The sequence below is a fragment of the Henningerozyma blattae genome, chromosome 5 (assembly GCF_000315915.1).
Source record: "Henningerozyma blattae CBS 6284 chromosome 5, complete genome".
NCBI lineage: Eukaryota > Fungi > Ascomycota > Saccharomycetes > Saccharomycetales > Saccharomycetaceae > Henningerozyma > Henningerozyma blattae.
This window is the reverse complement of record NC_020189.1, coordinates 624500-643307: the sequence shown is the minus strand read 5'-3', so window position 1 is coordinate 643307 and position 18808 is coordinate 624500. Positions and strand designations below refer to the sequence as shown.

The 18808-nt window shown below is 34.4% G+C and overlaps 8 protein-coding genes and 1 non-coding gene across 9 annotated transcripts; 5 read left to right on the top strand and 4 right to left on the bottom strand.

The window, feature by feature from the left end:
• Positions 1 to 306: 306 nt before the first annotated feature.
• On the bottom strand, positions 307 to 630 carry TBLA0E02545 (uncharacterized protein; the record flags this gene model as incomplete). Its single annotated transcript, XM_004180781.1, has 1 exon — positions 307 to 630. The coding sequence occupies one exon, from the start codon at positions 628 to 630 to the stop codon at positions 307 to 309; it is 324 nt and encodes a 107-aa protein (XP_004180829.1).
• Positions 631 to 1706: 1076 nt separating this feature from the next.
• Positions 1707 to 1778, bottom strand: TBLA0Etrna2Q. The gene has a single exon. It is a non-coding gene; the product is annotated as a tRNA-Gln (tRNA).
• Positions 1779 to 2265: 487 nt separating this feature from the next.
• Positions 2266 to 2724, top strand: TBLA0E02542 (uncharacterized protein; the record flags this gene model as incomplete). Its single annotated transcript, XM_004180780.1, has 1 exon — positions 2266 to 2724. One exon carries the CDS (start codon positions 2266 to 2268, stop codon positions 2722 to 2724), a length of 459 nt encoding a protein of 152 aa, XP_004180828.1.
• A 432-nt stretch (positions 2725 to 3156) lies between these two features.
• On the top strand, positions 3157 to 4311 carry TBLA0E02540 (reverse transcriptase family protein; the record flags this gene model as incomplete). Its single annotated transcript, XM_004180779.1, has 1 exon — positions 3157 to 4311. One exon carries the CDS (start codon positions 3157 to 3159, stop codon positions 4309 to 4311), a length of 1155 nt encoding a protein of 384 aa, XP_004180827.1.
• A 1105-nt stretch (positions 4312 to 5416) lies between these two features.
• Positions 5417 to 6901, bottom strand: MRX18 (17-beta-hydroxysteroid dehydrogenase-like protein; the record flags this gene model as incomplete). Its single annotated transcript, XM_004180778.1, has 1 exon — positions 5417 to 6901. One exon carries the CDS (start codon positions 6899 to 6901, stop codon positions 5417 to 5419), a length of 1485 nt encoding a protein of 494 aa, XP_004180826.1.
• A 2688-nt stretch (positions 6902 to 9589) lies between these two features.
• Positions 9590 to 11281, top strand: TBLA0E02520 (MFS transporter; the record flags this gene model as incomplete). Its single annotated transcript, XM_004180777.1, has 1 exon — positions 9590 to 11281. The coding sequence occupies one exon, from the start codon at positions 9590 to 9592 to the stop codon at positions 11279 to 11281; it is 1692 nt and encodes a 563-aa protein (XP_004180825.1).
• A 786-nt stretch (positions 11282 to 12067) lies between these two features.
• On the top strand, positions 12068 to 13096 carry TBLA0E02510 (regucalcin; the record flags this gene model as incomplete). Its single annotated transcript, XM_004180776.1, has 1 exon — positions 12068 to 13096. One exon carries the CDS (start codon positions 12068 to 12070, stop codon positions 13094 to 13096), a length of 1029 nt encoding a protein of 342 aa, XP_004180824.1.
• A 454-nt stretch (positions 13097 to 13550) lies between these two features.
• On the bottom strand, positions 13551 to 15281 carry TBLA0E02500 (MFS transporter; the record flags this gene model as incomplete). The annotated part of the gene is made up of 1 exon (XM_004180775.1): positions 13551 to 15281. The coding sequence occupies one exon, from the start codon at positions 15279 to 15281 to the stop codon at positions 13551 to 13553; it is 1731 nt and encodes a 576-aa protein (XP_004180823.1).
• A 2398-nt stretch (positions 15282 to 17679) lies between these two features.
• TBLA0E02490 (J domain-containing protein) lies at positions 17680 to 18780 on the top strand (the record flags this gene model as incomplete). Its single annotated transcript, XM_004180774.1, has 1 exon — positions 17680 to 18780. The coding sequence occupies one exon, from the start codon at positions 17680 to 17682 to the stop codon at positions 18778 to 18780; it is 1101 nt and encodes a 366-aa protein (XP_004180822.1).
• Between the last annotated feature and the right edge of the window lie 28 nt (positions 18781 to 18808).

The window sequence follows — 18808 nt, the reverse complement described above, 5'->3', positions numbered from 1 at the left end:
TTAGTGTCGATGAGGATGGCTATTTGATATTGTAAGAATATGTGAGCTAAAAAGAAAATAGAATGGAAAAGAGAAGAATATAAATTTTTTTAATTAAAGATCTTATAAAAAATGTACATATATATATAGATTCCGAAACCATTTCGTCATGGCCAACTCATCGAATTAAAACAAGCTAGCATACGTATGAGCAATACCTCATCACGATGCCCACTGACTAATAGTTGTCATTAATGGCCCTAAAAAGGACCGTTTCCGGGATAACGGAAGATGCGGGTTCGAATCCCGGCGGAGCAAAAATATGAATTATAGTAAACAGCATGTTTCTAACAAGCAACAACAGCATAAACCTGCACAGAAGCCTGACATGCAACCATTGTTTTGTTTTGGAGGTGCTTGCTGGACATATACAGGTTGTGGTTGTTGAACATATATAGCTTGAGGTTGTTGATAGTATGCCGGAGCCGGTTGTTGTTGATAATAGCCCATGGAATATGCGAGGGTTGGTGAGAGAGGAAAAGAGGGTTGGAGGGTTTTAGGGTTAACAAGATTAGACTTTGTAGATCTAGGCGGTAAAAATAGTTTCTTTATATAATCTTTTGGCTCAAGAGTGGAGGCAAATGAGTGCATGTTTCGGCGGCTGTTCTTAACCACCTTAAGAGGCTTGGTTCTTTATGAGCGACCACTAATTATTATACAAATGTATTCTAAAAAACTATATTTAGCAACTACGATATTATCGGTAAATAAGATGTGAAGTTAGTCAATAGTGATATAGATAAAAAAAAGAGGGGCGTATGATTATGATTCTTGTCGAGAGATCTATATATCAAAAATGGAAAATTCGAAGCTGTATAATCTGTTTAGCTAATAATATCTATATTTTCTCGTTTTAAACTATATTAGTAAATGTGTTTTGTATGTTGTTTTTCAATATATTCAGGCTAAGCCGAATATGTAATGTTTTCCGAAAATGTATGTGCTGCGCCTTTTTCTTGGGGCGGTGCTAATGTGCCTGAAATTTGCATCATCATAAAATCCATATGTCTCTGGCATTTAGATCAACTAAAAAAAATTAGGTTATTAAGTTAGCTGTTATCAATATTAGGAAATAAAAAAATTTTAAGGGAGAAAATGAAATTGAAATTATGTATTGAACGAAGATCGTAGGTGATAAGCTTAGAGAGTTGTTGAAGTGACATATATTCAAGGTACTAGGGCATATATCAAGTGCCAAATTTCTTTGAACTAGCAAGGGAGGTGAAGAAATTTAAGTTAGCTTAGTTAGTTAATAAGGCATGTCATGCAATTAAAAGTTTTTGCAGATCAAACTATGAATTTAGGAGATTATGTATAATTATACAGAATAGCTGTTGAGTGTTATTCATATAGTAACGGGACCCTACCTTCTTTCTTTTGGATTACTCTTCATTAAATATATTAGTATCATCTACTACGCCTCTAAATTTTATGTGACATAATAGGAACAACAATATAAAATCTACAATAGTTGACTTATATACGCTTAAATAATTATTTACCTTGCTCCACACTGAAACCATATTGCTCCTTTTTGGAAGCATGAATTACTAAGTTGGAACTTGATAGTAGTATTAGTATCTATTATGGTCATTGAGCTTTGTTTAATATTTCACTTATATAGAAAAAATTAATCACGTGACTACACGGAAATTTGTAAAAAGAAAAGGTCCTACCCGGATTCGAACCGGGGTTGTCCGGATCAAAACCGAAAGTGATAACCACTACACTATAGGACCCGTTTTTCTTGGAAATTGTTGTAGACGAGATCGACTTTATACTCATCTACAAGTTGCTAACTAGAAATTGTACACAACACTGAGCAACTGCTAGTTGCATACCTGTGAATATCGGTTCAATGCATAATCTTTATTAGTTAGCCAGCATTACTCAAACTGTGCACTCCTACCCTTGTAAGTAAGTTTATAAACAGACCAATTAAAGTAAAATGGAAAAGCTGGCGTTGGCCTTTGAAAAGTATTTAAAGGCCAGCTTTTTCAGACTTAAGACATAAATTTATAGTTCTTTCATATAGTTATTTAGTTTAAGAAAAACAACAATTATATTCGTAAATTCGAAGGATTAACTGGTGTTAAGTTAATAAGATTGTTAAGTTAAGTTTTGGTAATTACTATTTAAGTGTATCGTACTCCTAAGTTGATTTACAACACCTGGTAGCGTATTTTTATTATTGTTTTATCCCACTGTTTCGGTTATTTTGTCACTATGTCTTCTCCTGTTGCTGTCATGCCAGTTGAAATTAAAGTTCCTCATGTCTTTACCGGTGAGCGTAAAGATATTATCAAGTTGCATAGTTTTTTGCAATCCCTCGAAGTGCAGTTTGTCGTAAAACGTATTACGAACGATTATGAACGTATCTGTCATTTGGCTGCTAATTTATATGGTCCGGCCTTAGACTGGTTCATGACCTTCTCTGGCAATCACGATGTGTCCGAAATGGCCTTTGACACCTTCAAAGAGACTTTTAAACAAGCCTTCCAAGGTAAGTTTGACTCCTATAATGTTATTCAGAAGCTTTCCTCGTTAACGCAAAAAGACAAGATCGAAGCCTACGTTTCAACCTTTGACCGTTACCGCAAACTTCTACCACCACGTTCCTTGAGTGATGATGTTTTAATCAATCTTTTCATTAAAGGGTTAAAACTCGCAAAGACTTACGTTTAAGAACCGTATCTTCGTTCTACGAAGCAACCCAGTTGGCTATTCGTGCAGAACACTGCTGTTACTACCCTGGTATCTCTCCATTATTAGATGATAATTCCACCCCTACAATCGATGCCGATGGTGATGTCATTATGGCTATTTCTTCTACTCCTCGCCGTGTTTCGTCTCGTTCCAGATACAACACATCTTATCCTCCTCGTAGCTCGGATGATTCCTGGCGTGAAAAGTGTCGTCAATTGTGCTTTTAGAACCACCTCTGTTTCCACTGTTTCTCTAGCGGTCATGTAGCTGCTAAACGCCCAAAAACTTCCACTCGTTCCGCGAGGCCTAGATCACACCGTTCACACCGTGACTAAGCTAGTCACCACTCGTCTTTCGTATTCGCCTCAGTTCGATCACTCCCAAGCCGCTTCCACTGCTAACGCTTCTTCTATGGCTAATATTGATTCCCAACACCCTTCTGTATATCCTGACTCTGACACTCCAATCAACCATGATTCTGACATCCCTACTGTTGTTGATCATCCACATCCCGTAGCTCCTACCTTTTCTGCTGAACCTACACCTCTCGTTGGTCCTCGTTTAGAACCCTGTTGCCTTGTTAATAATGTTCCCGTTACTGTTTTATTTGACTCCGGTAGTCCCACCTCATTTGTAAGTGCTTCCCTAGTTGCTCAACACCACTGGCCCACCTATTCGGCAACCCCATTTAAGTGGAAAGGTGCTCTTCGAGAATCTGCTCAATCAACCCTGGCTACCACATGCAGTATCCAAGTCCAAGATCAGTTACTCAAGGTTGCCGCGTATGTGGCACCCGAACTCACTGACCGTGTCATGATCAGTTGGCCTATTATGAAAGATCACTTAGATTTAGTATGTCCCTCTGAATCCTTATCCATAGCTGTTGATTGTCTACACGAAGGCACTATTCCTGATTATTATGGTTCAGAACTTGCCGAAGTATTTGTACTTACCCTAGATTCTACCCTCGCCTCTGATTCCTTTACGCTGTTTCCTGCTGATATCCGCCAAGATTTTGCTACTACTGTAACTGATACTCTTCCTCCTAATGCTGGTACTAAGTCATACTCACATGAGATTATCTTAAAGGAGGGAGGACGACCACCTCGTCTAGCTCCGTACCGTTTAACACCGAAATTAGAGAAAGAATGCCGCCAAATTGTTGAAGATTTGTTAAAAAATCAGTTTATCAGTAAGAGTAAATCTCCATGCTCATCACCTGTACTATTAGTTAAGAAAAAAGACGGTAGTTTTAGGATGGTTGTCGATTTCAGAGAGTTAAACAAAGTTACAGTTAAAGATCCCTTTCCATTACCTCGAATAGACGATTTGTTAAGTAAACTCGGCGATTGTGCTCTTTTTACCACTCTGTATCTACATTCGGGCTATCATCAGATTCCACTAGATCCGGATAGTGAAGAAATGACCGGCTTTACTACCCCTTTTGGACACTATCAATACAAAGTAATGAAGTTTGGCTTATGTAACGCCCCAGCTACCTTTTCTAGATACATGCAACGGTTATTAGGCAATATTCCTAATGTTTTGTTTTGTTTACTTAGATGATATCCTAATTGCCTCGAAAGATAAGGAATCTCATCTTCAAGATATCCGCAAAGTGTTACAAATCTTGAAGAAGGAAAGTTTGGTATGCAAAAAGAAGAAATGTCATTTCTTACAAGAGTCTGTAGAATTCCTAGGATTCAGATTGGGTAAAAACGGTATTATGGTACAACAAGAAAAAAATTCAAGCAGTTAAAGAGATGCCCACGCCAAACACAATTAAATCTGCTCAATCCTTTCTGGGAATGGTAAACTATTATAGGAATTTTATTCCTCAGTGCTCATTGTTGTCCAAACCTATTATTGAATTTATTTCTAAAAAATGTGATTGGTCCAAGAAACAAGATCAAGCGGTTATTACTCTAAAACAAAACTGATGCTCAGCACCCGTACTAGCCCCGTTTATTTCTGGTGACGAGTACAGTTTATCTACAGATGCTAGCACTATCGCTCTTGATGGGGTACTAGAACGTTTACACATGGGACAACTTGTTGGTGTATTTGGTTATTTTTCAAAAACTGTTAATTCTACTCTCAAGCACGTTATCCGGTTGGAGAAATAGACTTGTTGTCTAACAATCTTCTTAACTTAACACCAGTTAATACTTCGAACTTACGAATATAATTGTTGTTCTTTTTAAACTAAATAACTATATGAAAGAACTATAAATTTATGTCTTAAGTCTGGAAAAGCTGGCCTTTAAATACTTTTCAAAGGTCAACGCCAGCTTTCCCATTTTACTTTAATTGGACTGTTTGTAAACTTACTTATAAGGGTAGGAGTGCACAGTTTGAGTAATGCTGGCTAACTAATAAAGATTATACATCGAATAGATATTCACAGGTATGCAACTAGCAGTTGCTCAGTGTTGTGTACAATTTCTAGTTAGCAACTTGTAGATGAGTATAAAGTCGATCTCGTCTACAACAGAAAATGTTGTAAAATATATACTAGTTTAAGGTAAGTAAGAATATAAAAGTTTGCAATGTGTAGGTTTTGCCTGTTTTTTTATTATTTTTTTTTTTATTTATTTTCACAATACAACACTATTTGTTATTATATAATTGTTAAATATTTTATAGATCTTTCATTCACTCTCGACGGGCTTTAAAATCTATTAAAGTTGTCTAGACCTTGTTGATAACCTTGATCCCATTCCCACATATATTCACTATCACCTTTGGATTGTATATATGCTTGTCTTCTTTGAGCTTTCCACGAGTACCATCTACCAATACGTGAATTATCAAAGGAGGAAAAGGCTCTTATATCATTCACTGCTGCACGAATAGCATCTTGGAATCTCCAATGTTCCATCTTTTCCCCTCCCTTATCTTTCCAATAAGAAATGTGCTGTTGGATTATTTGATTCACCTTATTATCGTCAATATTTACACCTTGGGTGGATCTTTTTGGTACACAACCTTGGTTTGTCATTGGAATAAACCCCCATTCACCACCATCACCCCATCTAAATTTTAATGTCCAAAAGAAAGACCCCCAACTTGCTTCCTTTCTAAAGATAGAGACTTGAGCATTACCATATTTTCTAACCCAATCAGAACGACTTCCTTGAGTCTTATTCCATGTGCTCTGATCTAAAACACATGAGAATTCACCAACGACAAAATCACCTCTGTCATTTGGGAGATTAACAGAGCCTGCCAAATCATTAATGATCTGGCCTGCATTTTTTGATTTATCTGAATCAGAGTAGCATCTGTAGACGTGAGTATCAACTACGACAGTATTATACAACTTTGTTAACTGTAACCAATCTCCCCATTGACCTGGCCACCATCCATCAGAAATAATTACTGGCAAAAATGAGTCAACCTTACGGATTGCAACAGCAGCTTTTGCGTAATAAAATTTCTGGCCATTAGCATTGTTGTCGAAAACTGATTCATTGACAATTTGTAAACCAATTACATTATTATTTGGAGAACAGATATTTTGAACAATGAAAGGTAAGATTTTCTCTGTCATAGCATTCACATAGTTTCCGTTGGAAAAGAAAGAAGGTGAAGGGTTATTAAATCCGCTATGGAAATCTGTGTTTGCACCTCCAGGCAATCCATGTATATCAATTAAAATACCAATTCTATATTTACTTGCAATTGAAATTAAATTCCTTAGTTGATCCCAAGGCTTTGCCTTGGAGTAAACAGATTGTAATGGTTGAAATGGTAAACCGCCTAAAAATGAACCATTATTAACATGCCAGTAGCCAATTGGAACTCTTAATGCGGTGATATTTGCAACATTCTTTAGAAAGATCCAATCAATTTTATTAATGTAATCAGAATAATGTTGATTCAATCTTTGGGCTGTAGCTTCCACACCAATCGCTCTTGACAAATTTGTAATAGCATCAAATTCGCAACTACCACCTTTGTCAAATAAATTATCAAAGATCCAAGGTTCAAGGACAAAACAAGAGCCTAAATTAACACCATGGTTTTCACGATATCTATAGTAATATTTTTCAGATAATTGGTTTGCATTAGGAATAGCTTCTGGTTCAACAATATCTTTAACCATTGTAACTAAATCTTCCTCTTTATCTTTATTAAAAATTCCAAACGCCATTTTAAATTTAGTTATTGTATTGAATGACAATAAATCTATAGTTTTGTTGTACGTAAAAGTGAGTGAAAAAAAAACTGGTATTTAAATATCTAGCAAAAGTGGTATAAGTATTGAAGATTTCAATGCTGGCTACCTTTTCAATAATGTTTTGGTCGTTACAATTGGGAAGAGCAATAGCAAGGAACGAAAAAATAGGTCCTTCTCAAATAAACTACGGATTTAAATAGGACTAGCTCCCTTGTTTTTTTGTTTATCTTCTTTATTGATGCCACAAAATTCCCAAAACCACAAATATTAAAAGGCCGATGTTAGTTTAATTTCGCGAATGCCCCTATTAGGGGAGGCAGAATGTTGCGCAGATTTGTTAAATTACCTGGTGGAAAGAAGTAATAACTGTGTAATAGGAACCAAAATAATTGAAAAAAGAAAAGTAAAACTATAAACCAAATAGGGAGTATTATGCAAATATCCCTTGTATTAAGTTGGAAAAATTAACATGTTCCTCTTACTCAATATAATTTACTACAAATGTCTATCGTAGGAAACTAGGTAAGCAGATGACTAAAAATATAGGAAACTAAAAGTTTAAAAAGGTAAAAAGTGGGCGTTGCATTAATTAAGCTACTTGATAAAAACCTAAATATTAACTATGAAAGAGAAAATCTTAAAAACAAGTAAACTTGGAATATCTGCAAAGGTTATCAAAACTTATTGCAAAAGGCATGCTTAATTTTATTTTTTTTTTCCATTTGTTATAGATGTTGAATGCCTCAAAAACTTGTGGAGATAGCACAGTGTACTCATTTGTAGGATAATAAATAATTGCTTCCAAAGAGGGGGAACAAGACATAAAGCAGAATTGTGAACCCTTGGGTGTATGTTACATCACAATAATCTACAAGTAAATGCTTTTAATAGACAGAAAGTTGTGTCTATAAAAAGAAAAGGTTCTCAGATGAAAGTAGCACAGCATGATCTGTGTGCCACTGCAGTTCGTAATTGATGCCGACAGACTAAGATAGGCTGTGAAGGTGAGGAGTTTTATGAGTTTTGAACAACCTAGCCAGAACTCAAAGATAAATAGGGGCATTAGAAATTGAATTCTTACTACCAAATTGTTGCTCAAATCTGAATAGTGGTTTGCTACCTCAAACTTAAAGAGCTCAAAATTTTTAAGTTAAATAGAGATAAAATGATCTGATTTTAAAATCTATGGAACTCAATATTTCTCTAAAGGAACTATGATTTCTATTTCCTCATTGGCATATTGTGAGAGGAGTAAAACAATTTTGCTGCAAGCAACCAAGCCTTCGGCTAAGTAAGTTATTTTGACATATGCAGAGACTACCATAGAAATTATTCAATGCATTTAAAGGCCATTAGGGTTCATTTTGAGCATCAAATGAGTATTTTTTATTCGTAGCTTGTAATCCAATCAAGAAGTTGAATCTAAGCTGTTAATTTTAGTATTTTAAGATAAATTTGTACCATCCTGGAAAAGCAAAATGAAGGAAACTTACCGTTTTAGCTTTATAATAATTGGTCAAACATTTATATAGTTAAATATTTCAAGATCCCATATGATATATGTGAGATTCTCAATAGTGAGAGTATTGTTGAAATTTATAACAGTAAATATACACGTTGCTTTTTCCAAACATACCCTTCACTATTATTCTAATGGTATAATCGGAAGTGTATCTCCGGTGCCCAACATATGACTTCGTATTAAATAGAATAGTTACTAGAAACCTAAATATGGCATTAAACCCCTCATTATTGCCAAATTAGTATTGTATTGAGATCTCTCTCTCTCTCTCTCTCGGATTAACTTATAGAAGTTAAAAAAATTTCTTGTTTTAGAGAGCTATTAAAAGCTATTGAACACGATGAGTTTCTTCTTTAGACATTTATTCCGTAGATATAATACCAATTTTTAAAATCTGACAAATATAATATTGCATTCCCGCTGTACAGACGTGGAGAAACTTTTTCATATTACGGTACGGAAAAACTGTTTCGAAAGAATATCCGTCTAATATCCGCCATATTTCACTTTTTCTATGGAAGATTTGAAATCCAAACGAAAAATCTTACAAATACAACAGATGCAGTACTACAAATGTACGGCATAGTGTATTTTATTAGAAACTCCCATTGTAGTTCTAAAAGACCCTTATTGTTATGACGAGTTAAGAATTTTACAATCATGCGTTGAATTATTCAGATTTCTTTTCAAAATTTTTGGGAAAATGTCACTTAAAACAGAAGATAAGCTACTGTAACAGGAAATTAAATTATTGCCGATGTATAATGTGCGTGTTTTTTTTATAATAGTATATCTTTCTTTCTGCATTTAGAACATTAAAGAATGTTAATACTCTAAGCCTAAGCATTCGTGGTTGTTACTTTCTTTTTTGCTGATGACTATTATCATGTATTGTAGAATTTAATCATTTTAATTCTTGAGCTTATTAATTATAAATAATAAAAAAATAAAAATTAAAAGAGAAGAAGTATTGAATTCTAATGAATATAAAAAGGCAGTAAAATATTAAAATATGATTTTCATTTCTCTATCTTTTCTTTTATTCGTTGGAAAACAAAGAATAATAAAGACAATTTCATTAAATCGTAATCTCAAATTATTCATATTCCTTAAGAAATAAATTGTTCACAAATAATAAAATGAGTTATAAAGAAAATTTCAAAAATTCATTCTTTTTCGATGTTTTAGAATATATGAACTGGGTACAATTTGAAGAGTATCCTGTTAATGAACAAGAGGTTCCTAGTGCTGCCAGTACTTGTTCTAATAATTCTAATAAAAATCTAATATTAGATGAAGGTGAAGATAATAAATCAGATATATCTACCGAAGTCGAAAAGGATTTAGAAAAAAATAGTTGTATACAGAATTGTGATTCAATGGCAGAATCTAGCTTAAAGGGAAAAGAAGGTACAGAATTTGATCCTTTCTTAGTGGATTGGCATGGTCCTGATGATCCAGAAAATCCATTAAATTGGAAACCTTGGAAAAAAGGTTTAATAATGTTTGAAGTTATGTTATTAACTTCTATCAATTATATGGGTTCATCAATTTATACTCCAGGTCAAGAAGAAATCCAACGAGAATTCCATGTTGGACATGTAGTTGCTACTCTAAACCTTTCCATGTATGTTTTAGGGTACGGTATTGGCCCCATGATTTTATCTCCATTATCCGAATATGCAAGATTCGGTCGTTTGCATATCTATATCATTTCAATGTTTCTATTTACAATATTCCAAATTGGTGCTGCAACTGTACATAACATTGGTGGTTTAATTGTTATCAGATTTATCTCTGGTATATTATGTTCACCTGCCTTGGCCACGGGCGGTGGTACCTTAGCAGATTTCCTAGATCCCAAAACATTACCCAGGTATATTGGACTTTGGTCACTTGGATTCATGTCTGCACCAGTAAGTGCGCCATTATTAGGTGCATGTATGGTTGTTGCTAAAGATTGGAGATGGATCTTTTGGCTATTATTATTCATGAGTGTTGCATTATTTGTCATGTTAATATTTTTCTTTCCTGAAACTCATCATGGTAATATCTTGCATCGTCGTGCCCAAAGATTAAGGAAAGAGACTGGTGATGATCGTTATTATACTTTACAAATCCGTGAAGAAGCTAATTTGACATTGGGTCCATTCTTGAAGAAATGTCTTTTGAAACCTTTCAAGTTGATTATCCAAGAACCTATTATTTTGTCTTTTGATTTATACCTTGCAGTATGTTATGGTATTTTCTATCTGTTTTTTGAAGCCTTCCCACTTGTATTTGTAGGGATTTATAACTTCACATTAATTGAATTGGGTTTATCATATTTAGGCTTTTGTGTGGGTTGTGTCTTTGCCTATCCAATCTTCTTGACATTTTTCAATAAATTCATTACTCCCAAATTCGCTAACAATACTTTTACTCCAGAACATTTCATGGTATTAAGTAAATACATCTGTTGGTTTTTACCTTTGGCTCTATTTTTCTTTGGTTGGACTGCAAAAGTTCATTGGATCTTACCCATCATCTCTGAAATGTTTTTTGTCATTGGGGTATTCAACTTATTCCAAACTCTCTTCTCCTATTTAGCTCTTTGCTATACTGAACATTTATCATCAGTATATGCAGGTAATGGGTTTTTCAGATCTATTTTCGCCTCTGCATTCCCATTATTTGGTCAAGCCATGTTTAACAATTTGGGTACCAAGAATTATCCTGTAGCATGGGGGTCTTCCTTACTAGGATTTATCGCTATAGGGTTGACTTTGATTCCCATCGTGATATACAAGTATGGTGGATATCTACGTAGTAAGTCGTCTTTCAGTGGATAGATTTAGCATAATCAAAACTTATATAGTATATTTTTTTAGGCATATACTATCATTTTTAAACAATACTTTTCATATTACTTCTCACACACGCATAAAAGTGGTGTATAATTTAAACTGTCACTTACTATTTTTGCCTAGCATCTCGTACGGCAATATTTCCTCATCTAGTTCCAACTAGTTCCAACTAGTTCCAACTAGTTCCAACTAGATTAGGAAAGTGGGGAGTATTTCATCATGTGGGGTCTAAAATAGGGGTGGTCATAGCAGGTAAAGAGATGCCAGACAAACTGGCCATCGGCCCGAAACGCCGCTTGCCAAGGATTAAAATAATCAAGCTTCGTGTCGCGTCGTGTTTTTCACACAAACAGACACGTGCGGCTAACCCCGTCGCATCACACCGCCGACTATTCGGCCCGTCCAGAAGGAAACATCTCCCCTAGGAACTGGGCAACCGAATTTTTCAAATACTGTAAACGTAGTAGAACAGAAGGAAGAAGGAAGTGGAACATAGTACAACCAATTCAATCAATGCAACGATTACAACCCACAGAGTACGGGGATACCTTAATTAGCCAGCCAAAATAGGGCGGTATTAAGACGGAACCAGAGAGGTTCACCAGTTAGATCTGTTTTTAGTTCTGTATATAAATATACCTTCGAGAAGCAAAGTTTTGTCAGCAGTAAAATCTTATCTTTCGTGTGTTTTCATATTGAGTAGCTGCCTTTTTATTTATACGCACATCTATACGCACTCATACGTACCCATACACCTGTATTTAATTAATTATGTCTAAATTTGAAACCATTGACTTTTCCACTTTGAAACCTTATTTCCATCAACCAGATGCCAGATTATCCGAAGGTATCACTTGGGTTGAAGAAACAAAGACTCTAGTTTGGGTTGATATCTTCAAAGCTGAATTGAACAAGATTGAAGATATCGATTCACCATCCACTTCACACTCTTATTTTGCCATTTCCAGTAAGAATTATGCAAAGGATAAGAAATATCCAGGTGATACCAAGTACGACGAATCTATTGGTGTTGTGTTCCCAGTCTTGCCAAAATCCGGCTCAGATATCACTGAAGTTTTATTTGCCTCTAGATACGGGATTGGTAAAGGTGATTTCGTTACCAAGACTTGGGAATATTTAATCTTGTTTACCGAATGTAAGGAAGTTGATGTTGATAGATTGAACCGTTTGAGATCCAACGATGGGAATGTGGCTCCAGATGGTACTATTTATGTTGGTTTAATGAACGACTTTGAATTCACTCCAAGTTTCGATGGTTGTGTTCTTCATGTTGATTTAATTAAAAAAACAGTTAAATTGGTTTGGGATGATATTAAAATCCCAAATTCCATCCATTGGGATGCTAAAGAGGAAAACATCTTCTTAACCGATTCGTTAAGACATTTAATATGGAAGGCGGATGCCAAGGATTTCTCAAAAAAGAAGGAATTGGTTCATATTAAAGAGGCAAATAATGATTCTTTTGAATCTCCAGAACCAGATGGATCGATCATCTATTTACCAGACAACGAATTATACTCTGCTGTCTGGTCTGCCAACAAAATTCAAGTTTTCTCCATGGACGATGGGAAATTCTTGAGAGAATATATCTTACCAAAAGAAACCCCAAGAATCTCTTGTTTATGTCTAGTAGGTGCTGATTTGTTTGTCACCACTGCCAATTTAGATGTAGAAAATGGGAAATTGGGTGACATGAACGGTGGTTGTCTATATAGAATCCCTAATGTTTTGAAGGGCAAGGTTGAAGGTTATACTTCAAAGAGATTTCCCAAATATTAGATTATTTCTTATTTTCGCATAAGCTTCAAAACTTGTTTATAGCCGCTTTTCGCCTTCCTAATGCACTTTCTTTTTTTTAGAAAAAAATAAAAAAATAAAAAAAAAAAAAAAAAAAAAATAATGACGAAAATCAAAATTATAAGTTATGTAACGTTATAATATTTATATAATTTATTTTTTTTATAACGAAAATATGAAATTGCATCTAATATTATGTTATTAAGAAATATTGTAATTATAATATTGTTGTGTATTAAAGATGAAAAAATATTATAAAATTTATAAAATTTATAGAATGTAGGATGTAGGAATTTTTGTCAAATGAAAAGACTAATTAATGTGAATATTATTATGTTAAATGTTTATCAAAAGGGAGAATGATAATGTACGTAATGAAATCTGGAGGGGGAGTGTAGGATGAGGGAGAGAAAGAGGAAATCATTGTCAGATTTGTTTAAGCTGTAAACGATGATCTACTACGCAAATAAGCGCCGTATTTGTAGATTACAAATGGAATAACTGCTAATGCTACACTAATAAACCCTAATAATGATGAACCCCATCCAACAGGGTAATTTTTGGTACCTAAATTATCATACATGGCTTTACCAAATAAGGGGAATCCTGAGGCTAATGCAGCTCTACAAAACCCATTACCAGCATAAACAGATGCTACATGAGCTGGAAATCCAATAGCTAAATATGAAAAAGTGATTTGGAATAAATTGAAAGTAAATATAACGAAAAATAATTCAGAAATTATTGGTAAAATCCAGTGAACTTTAGCTGTCCAGCCAAAGAAAAATAATGTTAATGGTAAGAACATGCAGAGGTACATACCTAAGACTACCATATTTTCAGGAACAAATGTTCCATTGGCAAATTTGGGTGAAATATATTTCCACATGAATACTACCCAGATAGCATAGGCAAAGACACAACCAACACAAAACCCTAGAAAAGCTAGCCCTAGTTCAATTACAGTAAAGTTATAGATACCCACGAATACGATTGGGAAAGCTTCAAAAAACAAGTAGAATATACCATAAGCAACCGCAGTGTATAAATCGAATGCCAAAATAATTGGTTCTTGGAAAATCAATCTGAATGGTTTCAAAAGGCATTTCTTTAAGAATTCATTCACTTCTAAAGTGGATTCCTTTTTATATTGGGCAGTATAATATCTATCATCACCGGTAATTTTTCTTAATCTTTTACATCTACGATGTAAAATATTACCAGCATGTGTTTCAGGGAAAAAGAATGATAAAACAAGAAGCAATGCAGCCACTAAAAATAATAAGAACCAAAAGATCCATCTCCAATCTTTGGCAACAACCATACAAGCACCCAATAATGGTGCTAAGACTGGAGCTGCTATTGCACCAATTGACCATAGACCAAGGAAATATGGCATGCTTGTGGTAGACAGGAAATCACTCAAACTGGCACCACCCGTAGCTAATGCAGGTGAACATAAGACACCGGCAATAAATCTAATAACAACTAAACCACCAATAGTTTTAACAGTTGCAGAACCAACTTGAAACAAACCGAACATGAAAAATGTGACCAAATAGATATATAAACGACCGAATCTTGCATATTCGGATAATGGAGATAAAATCATGGGGCCAATACCGTACCCTAAAACATACATGGAAAGGTTTAGAGTAGCAACTACATGTCCAACATGGAATTCTCGTTGGATTTCTTCTTCACCTGGAGTATAAATTGATGAACCCATATAATTGATACATGTTAAAAGCATAATTTCTGCCATCATTAAATACTTTTTCCAAGGTTTCCAATTATGTGGGTTATCTGGATCATCAGGCCCATGCCAATCGACAAGGAATGGGTCAATTGGATCTGTAGCAATTGTATCATCGGAACAATTATATTCGTATTCGATATCTTTATCCACATTATTAGTTTCACTTTTAGAGATATTTAAGAGTCTTTCGGAATTATGTCCTATTGGGGAATTATTGGAAACATTAGAATTATCATTATCATCACAATCTACTTCTTCAGAATTCTGAAGTTTTTCAGAATGAGGGTCTTCATTAGCAACTTTTTGAAAATCTTCTTGAGTATTAGGTCGTTCCTCAAATTCCACTATTTTCAAAGCTTCTAAGATATCTACGAATAAAGTGTTTTTAAAATTTTCCGGGTATGTCATTATGGATATATAATTACTGGAATGTAAAGGTAATGACTAACCTGTGTGTGTGTGTGTGTGTGTGTGCTCTAATCTTAGATTAAAATAGAAATTACAATAATGGCATAATGCGAATGAATATCTTTACAATACTTATATACTTTTTTTAATAATTATTAACACTTAATTATCTGATACTGTCCCATAATAGATTAGTCTAGAATGATTTATTCATTAGTATCTATCTTCATATCTTACTTACCTACTTAATAGTCATTTTAGGTTCCGTGGAATTGAACTTTAACAACCTTTCTTGAAGTTTCTTAAATTAAATAACCTTTTGCACACGCCAAGAAACGCCCAAAGCTTACCAATCTTTCTCTGCCAAACAGAGTTATATCTCCGAAATAGTGGGGCTATATCAGCAGCATTTAAGACTTCAAATAAATATACTTCCAGTTCAAAACCATTAGAAGTTTTAAAATGGAGATAATTCAGATAATATGGAAGACTATCTTGGTTATGTCAACGGAAACAAGCGGCTACAAGCGGCTACAAGCGGCTTCAAGCTGCTGTAAACGGCTGCAAGACGGAAACAAGACGGAAACAACAAGACATGAAACGGAAACAACTAGGTGTAAAATGAATTTGGACGGCTATAAAATGGAAATTCAATAATTCTTGATAATTATTCGGCCGAGATCAGAAAGAAATTTGTTTCATGAAAAATATTTAGTCAGCAAAAAATATTCCGAAATGGCAAATATCGCTCGATTTTCACCAAAGCAGGAATGATAGATATAGATATATGACAGATTAGGAAGGGGCCCTTTATATTAAAAAAATATCGCATTGAGAAGAAAAAAAAGAAAAATGGGTTTAACCTAGAAGAATTGATATAGCAACAAAATTCACAGAAAAAAAACGGGTATAAGCTGGAGAGGAAGGATTAACTTCCGTCATAATATCAGTGAATGATTTTCACTGGACTAATAAGTTTCTGATAGGCAAATTGTTATCGTGCCTCAAGAGATAGTTGGCTGCGACTGAGGAGTCATTGTTATTGCAACTGCACAGAAGTTCCTAAATTCCCAGAAAAGTCCGGTATATCTAATCAAATATGTATAATCAACAAATTATTATTTTTAAAAATTAGTTAGCCTCGTAATCTATTCTTACCAGCTGACTGGTCCCTGTAACAGGAGTTACGGAAACAATTTCAACTTTTAAGGGTGCATTGTAAATTATGGTAAGTGAAATTATGTCAAGGTAGTAGTGATAGCATTGTTTATTAATATCTTTTAATGGAAAATAATTGCATAAGAAGAAAAGTGGAATGTCTTGGAAAGTTTACTAACTTATTTAATATCATTATTTGTATTCTCTATTCATAAATTATTGCATTGTTAATTTAACACGTTTGGGTAAAAATACCTAGGAGCTAATTGGTACTGTAGAAAAACAACTACTGTGTTGAAAAAAAAGCTTTGTTGAAAAATATTTTTCTGGATACTATTTTTTTTTTTTTTTCTATTATGCACGCTTAAAAGATAACAATGAATATCAAAGAATGATTTCTATTGATTAATACAGGGACAACTTCACATAAGACAAATAAAATAATTATATCTAATATACACTCGATCATTCTCAATGTTCAAAGATTACTGTCAGTAAGATAAAAATATTTTAAAATTATATAATTGACAATTCTAACTGGAGTTATGCAAAGACAAAACTTAAGTTTATCCAACAGAGATAATGAGGACATAGTTATTAGGTAATAAGACTGGGATTTAGTTTATATCTAATTGTAGGTTATTTAAATATATTAAATCATGGCAAAAACATATGTTCTTTTAGTTGAACAGTTTAGGTTTATAATTGCTGGAATATTATTATATCATTTTCTATAGAGTGGTAAAACACTGAATTACAATACCTAACTCTCTTGAATCCCAGTAGCATTTGACAAGTTCATTTGTTGAATTTGAATATTATTTGTTCTATCATTAGAAATCTACGATAAAGATACTAAATAAGTATGTTGCTATGTGCTATTTGTATCAAAGTCAAGAATTTGAGCTTGAGCTTGATCTTGAACGTTTGTATTCTGTTTCTCTATTCCACCAACTTCCAATGGTCAAAAGATTAAAGAATGAAAGCTTCAGAAGTGTAACATCAAGGGAAAGGTTGAATGAAAACAAATGGAAGAGAAAGAATCTGGTTTTGAGACAGTTTGGACCTAGATTGGGGTGTACGGGTGGCGTATAAAGGCCGGACTAGTTGTGTTATATACTTCAGGGGTGGAAAAATAAAAGTAAATACAAAACAAATTACAATTGGAATTGCAAGCACAAGTGCAAGTGCAAGTGCAAGTGCAAGTGCAAGTGCAAATAGGCAAATAAGCAAACACAAAATGGTAAAAGATTTGGAATATTATGATGTTCTTGGTGTATCACCCAAGGCGAGTGCGATTGAGATCAAAAAAGCATATCGTAAGAGGGCTATGGAGACTCACCCGGATAAACATCCAGATGATCCAGATGCTCAAGCGAAATTCCAAAGAGTTGGTGAAGCTTATCAAGTGTTGAGTGATGAAGAGTTGAGAAAAAGGTATGATGAGTTTGGTAAAGATTATGCTATCCCACAACAAGGGTTTACGGATGCACAAGAATATTTCACAGCAATTTTTGGTGGAGAATCTTTTGGTGATTGGATTGGGGAATTTTCCATCTTTAAACAGATGAATGAGATGGCAGAGAAAGAGCAAGAACAAGAACAAGGAGGTCCGGATGGTAAGATGACAAAGGAACAACGAGCCAAGGCACAAGAGATGGAAAAGAAGAGAAGAGAAGATGTTTTGAAGCAAATTGATGAATTGAGTGTGAAATTGAATAAAAAAATTGAAGACTATATGATTGCAGAAAAGCAAGGTCGTTTAAAAGAGTATGAGATGAAATTACATCAAGAGATTGAAGACATGAAATTGGAATCCTTTGGATTAGAATTATTGCATTTAATTGCGAAAGTTTATCATGGGAGGGCCAATGATTTCATCATGTCCAAAAAGACATTGGGTATATCAAAATTTATTACAGGGCCTGTTAATAATGCCAGATCAGTTAAAGAGACATATAATCTTGTCTCTACAGGTATTGAAGCTCAAAAATCGATCAAAAGTATGAGTGAAGTGGATCAAGATTCGTTGGATGAATATGAAAAGGCCAAATTCCAAAACATGATGGCTGGGAAGGCTCTTGGAGTGATGTGGGCGATGTCTAAATTTGAATTAGAACGCAAGTTGAAAGAAGTTTGTAATAGAATCTTGAACGACCGACACGTGAGCACCAGCATTCGAATCAACAAGGCTAAAGTGATGAATTTTTTCGCAGAACAATTCGAACGAGCTCGGAGAACTCCTCAGGAGGCCGAAGACGCAAGGGTATTCGAAGAGTTGATCTTGGGTCAACAAGAAAAACGTGAAAAGCATCATGGGATTGGTATTCGGTTGTTGTAGATAGGGGAGGGGTGAAGTTTTGCAAAGG